At 44.7% G+C, this 4277-nt stretch overlaps 1 protein-coding gene across 3 annotated transcripts in view; it reads right to left on the minus strand.

The window, feature by feature from the left end:
- Positions 1–4277, minus strand: part of RNF135 (ring finger protein 135) — a 34205-nt gene that overhangs the window by 12344 nt on the left and 17584 nt on the right. For 2 of the 3 annotated variants that reach the window (XM_017890927.1, XM_017890928.1), the window contains exon 3: positions 2806–2926. The exons of the other annotated variant lie outside the window; for it this stretch is intronic. In XM_017890927.1, coding sequence (XP_017746416.1) covers positions 2806–2926 — 121 coding nt within the window. The remainder of the gene's footprint in view (positions 1–2805; positions 2927–4277) is intronic. 3 annotated transcript variants of the gene reach the window in all.

Genomic DNA, 4277 nt, shown 5'->3' on the forward strand with positions numbered 1-4277 from the left:
AAAAAAAAAAAAAAAGTGGTACACTGAGATGAGAGAATGGGGCAATTGGCAAGGATGGAAGAGAGATTGGGCTGTATGCCCTTTTTATACTGTTTGTTGTTTTGTTTTTTGTTTTTTAAGACAGAGTCTCGCTCTGTCGCCCAGGCTGGAGTGCAGTGGCTGGATCTCAGCTCACTGCAAGCTCTGCCTCCCGGGTTTATGCCATTCTCCTGCCTCAGCCTCCCGAGTAGCTGGGACTACAGGTGCCCGCCACCTCACCCGGCCAGTTTTTTGTATTTTTTAGTAGAGACGGGGTTTCACCGGGTTAGCCAGGATGGTCTCGATCTCCTGACCTTGTGATCCGCCCGTCTTGGCCTCCCAAAGTGCTGGGATTACAGGCTTGAGCCACCGCACCCGGCCTGTTTTGTTTTTTTTGAGACGGAGTTTCGTTCTTGTCACCCAGACTGGAGTGCAGTGGCTCACTGCAACCTCCGCCTTCCGGGTTCAAGCGATTTTCCTGCCTAAGCCTCTGGAGTAGCTGGCACTACTGGAGCGTGTCACCACGTCTGGCTAATTTTTTGTATTTTTAGTAGAGACGGGGTTTCACCATGTTGGCCAGGCTGGTCTCAAACTCCTGACCTCAGGTGATCCACCTGCCTCGGCCTCACAGAGTGCTGGGATTACAGGCATGAGCCACGGCGCCCAGTCCTGTTTTGATTTTTGAATAAGAAATTTTAAATGTAACCCTCCAAAATTTAAAAATGGATCTTCAATTTGTATAAATAAATAAAATCACTAAGGAACCCAACCTAAGTTTAGAAGCACACAGGATACGAAGGTGCTTCTTTCTCAGATAATTTTTGGAACAATAAACTGCTCTCTAATTGTTTTCCTTAAGAAACTTTTCCCAAGGAATCATGCTTCTCCATTTACACAAGAAATGATTCTCCTTTTTTTTTTTTTTTTTTTTTAAACAGAGTTTCATTCTTGTTGCCTAGGCTAGAGTACAATGGTGCAACCTCTGCCTCCCAGGTTCAAGTGATTCTTGTGCCTCCACCTCCGGAGTAGCTGGGATTACAGGCACCCGCCACCACATCCAGCTAATTTTTGTGTTTTTAGTAGAGACAGGGTTTCGTCAGGTTGACCGGGCTGGTCTTGAACTCTTGACCTCAGGTGATCCACCCGCCTCAGCCTCCCAAAGTGCTGGGATTACAGGCATGAGCCACTGTGCCAGCCAGAAATGATTTTTAAAGTAGCATAAGATTGTTTAAATATGAAAATATAAAGGATATAAAAGCTATCAGAAGAGGAAAAGCTATAGAAGAAATGCCTCTAAAGCATATGAAGCTAGCAGTTGCCAGAGCAGGAGGAAGAACCCTGGGAGACCAGATAGAACTAACATCTAATGTCTGACAGGAGGGTGTTAGTTATTTTTCAATAACTCTGGAAGAACAACAGAGAAACTACAGGATCAGGACAGAAAGGTTCTTTTCTATATTGTACTGTTTAGTATTAACATTAACATACTCCCCAGAGATTATATCTTAATAGACTGTATCAAGAACTAGTTACAAAGTGGCATGCTGGTTTTATTTGTTTGTAGACAAGATCTCCCTCTGTTGCCCAGGATGGAATGCAGTGGCATGATCACTCAGCCTTGAACCCCTGGCTCAAGTGATCCTCCAGCCTCAGCCTATGGAGTAGCTGGGACTATAGGTGTGCACCAACACATCTGGTTATTTTTTATTTTTTGTAGAGATAGGATCTCTCTCCGTTGCCCAGGCTGGTCTCGAACTCCTGGCCTCAAGAGATCCTCTCACCTCAGCCTCCCAAAGCACTGGGATTACAGGCATGAGCCACTGTACTTGGCCTATATGCTTTGTTAAGAAAAACATTTACAGCCAGGTGTGGTGGCTTACACCTGTAATCCTAGCACTTTGGGAGGCTGAGGCGAGCCTTGAGGTCAGGAGTTTGAGACCAGCCTGTCCAACATCGTGAAACTCTGTCTCTACTTAAAAAAAAAAAAAACAACCCGTGAAAATTAGCCAGGCATGGTGACGCATGCCTGTAATTCCAGCCAAGATCGCACCACTGCACTCCAGCCTGGGTGACGGAGTGAGACTCTGTCTCAAAAAAAAAAAAAAAAAAAAAAAAAAAAATTAAAAAAAAAAAAAAAAAAGGAAGACATTTACTAGTTAAAAATTTAAGGCTGTGCACGGTGGCTCACGCCTGTAATCCCAGCACTTTGGGAGGCTGAGGAGGGCAGATCACGAGGTCAGATCGAGACCAGCCTGGCCAACACGGTGAAACTCCGTCTCTACCAAAAACACAAAAATTTAGCCGAGCATGGTGGCAGGCGCCTGTAGTCCCAGCTACTCGCGAGGCTGAGGCAGGAGAATGGCCTGAACCCGGGAGGCGGAGCTTGCAGTGAGCCGAGATGGCGTCACTGCACTCCAGCCTGTGCGACAGAGAGAGACTTCATCTCAAAAAAAAAAAAAGAAAAAAAGAAAAAAAAATTTTTAAGTGGCCTTTTCGGAATCTCTGCAGTAAGATAACACACTTGATCAGTAAGGACCTGGGTGCATGGATCTTCAAAAATGAGTTTCTATCTATTAAGGACTTGTGATACATCACACCTTCAGTCATTGCCAAAAACATATTCAGCCACAAAATCACTTCAGCCCACCCCTACCTGATTCATGACACCACAGTGGTAATATAGCTGGACTCTGGGATCCTGTCCCCAGAGAACAAAGCCATGGAGCACTTTGCCACTCCCCGCAACTTCCATATTTAATCCTCCTCCAATAAATAAGATCAGCTCACCCTGTATTTGTGCTTCAGAAGCCTCTTTCCGGGCGACGTTTTCTCGTAATTTTTTCTGAATTTCTTCTAGGTCTTGGAGAATATCTCTGATTTTCCCTGCAGCTGTGTCGGAAATCAACAGCTTTGGAGAAGCCATGGAAAGATCCACCCCAGAAGAAAAAACTTATTGATGAATCATTTAAAACTGAATAAATGGAAGTCCCCTATGTAGTCTATCAACTATTATATTCAAGTTCTTTTATTCATCTATAATTTTCTATGTAATTCCCAGCAAGTTTTTAAAAACAAAATTAGGCCCTCAAAAAATATGCTTTGAAAACAATCTGGAATAATACATAACTACAGCAAAAATATCAAAGAGTGGTTATTTCTGGGTGATGGGGTTATGGAGCATTTTAATTTGCTTTATTTAATGCTATGTGTTTTCTAATATTTTGCACAATAAACATGGATTTCTTAGGTAATACCAAAAAAGTGTAACATTTTTAGGCACATTTTATAGGGGCTTTATAAAATAAATACTACAGATAGTTACTGAGATAAACCATGGAGGTCAGAATAACCTTTTCAGCTGGGTGTGGTGGCTCACACCTATAATCCCAGCTACATGGGAGGCTGAGGCAGGAGATCACTTGAATCTGGAAGGTAGAGGTTGTAGTGAGCTGAGAAGATCATGCCACTGCACTACAGCCTGGGCGACAGAGCGAGACTCCATTTCAAAAAGAAAAAAAAAAGAACCTTTTCCCACCTCTATCGTTATATAATGTCGCTTCCCAAGAGCTACCTCTCAAATTGCCTGCATCTAGGTCCTGCTTTCCGGGGCCTCCAACACATGCTCCCTGATTTTCTTTAGCCTCAGGTCCTGTTCTTCCCCAATACAGCCCTTTATCTGCTTACCAACTTCAACCCCTGACTTTCCTTCCCACCTTTGCATAATCCACTCCCCATTCTTTCCACCAATCAAAATATGGTAGTATTACACTTATTGAGTGTTTTCGACATGCTAGGTATTGCCCTTCTCTCATTTGCATAACAACCTCACGAAGTAGGTTTAGCAACCTGTAAAAAATCCCCACTTGGCCGGGCGCGGTGGCTCAAGCCTGTAATCCCAGCACTTTGGGAGGCCGAGACGGGCGGATCACGAGGTCAGGAGATCGAGACCATCCTGGCTAACACGGTGAAACCCCGTCTCTACTAAAAATACAAAAACTAGCCGGGTGAAACCCCGTCTCTACTAAAAATACAAAAACTAGCCGGGCGAAGTGGCGGGCGCCTGTGGTCCCAGCTACTCGGGAGGCTGAGGCAGGAGAATGGCGTAAACCCGGGAGGCGGAGCTTGCAGTGAGCTGAGATCCGGCCACTGCACTCCAGCCCCGGCGACAGAGTGAGACTCTGCCTCAAAAAAAAAAAAAAAAAAAGGGAGAAGAAAGAAAAATATTCGTCCCCAGATCCGTTGGTCTTCGCCGGGGGGGG

Source organism: Rhinopithecus bieti, unplaced genomic scaffold, assembly GCF_001698545.2.
Source record: "Rhinopithecus bieti isolate Rb0 unplaced genomic scaffold, ASM169854v2 scaffold_19652, whole genome shotgun sequence".
NCBI lineage: Eukaryota > Metazoa > Chordata > Mammalia > Primates > Cercopithecidae > Rhinopithecus > Rhinopithecus bieti.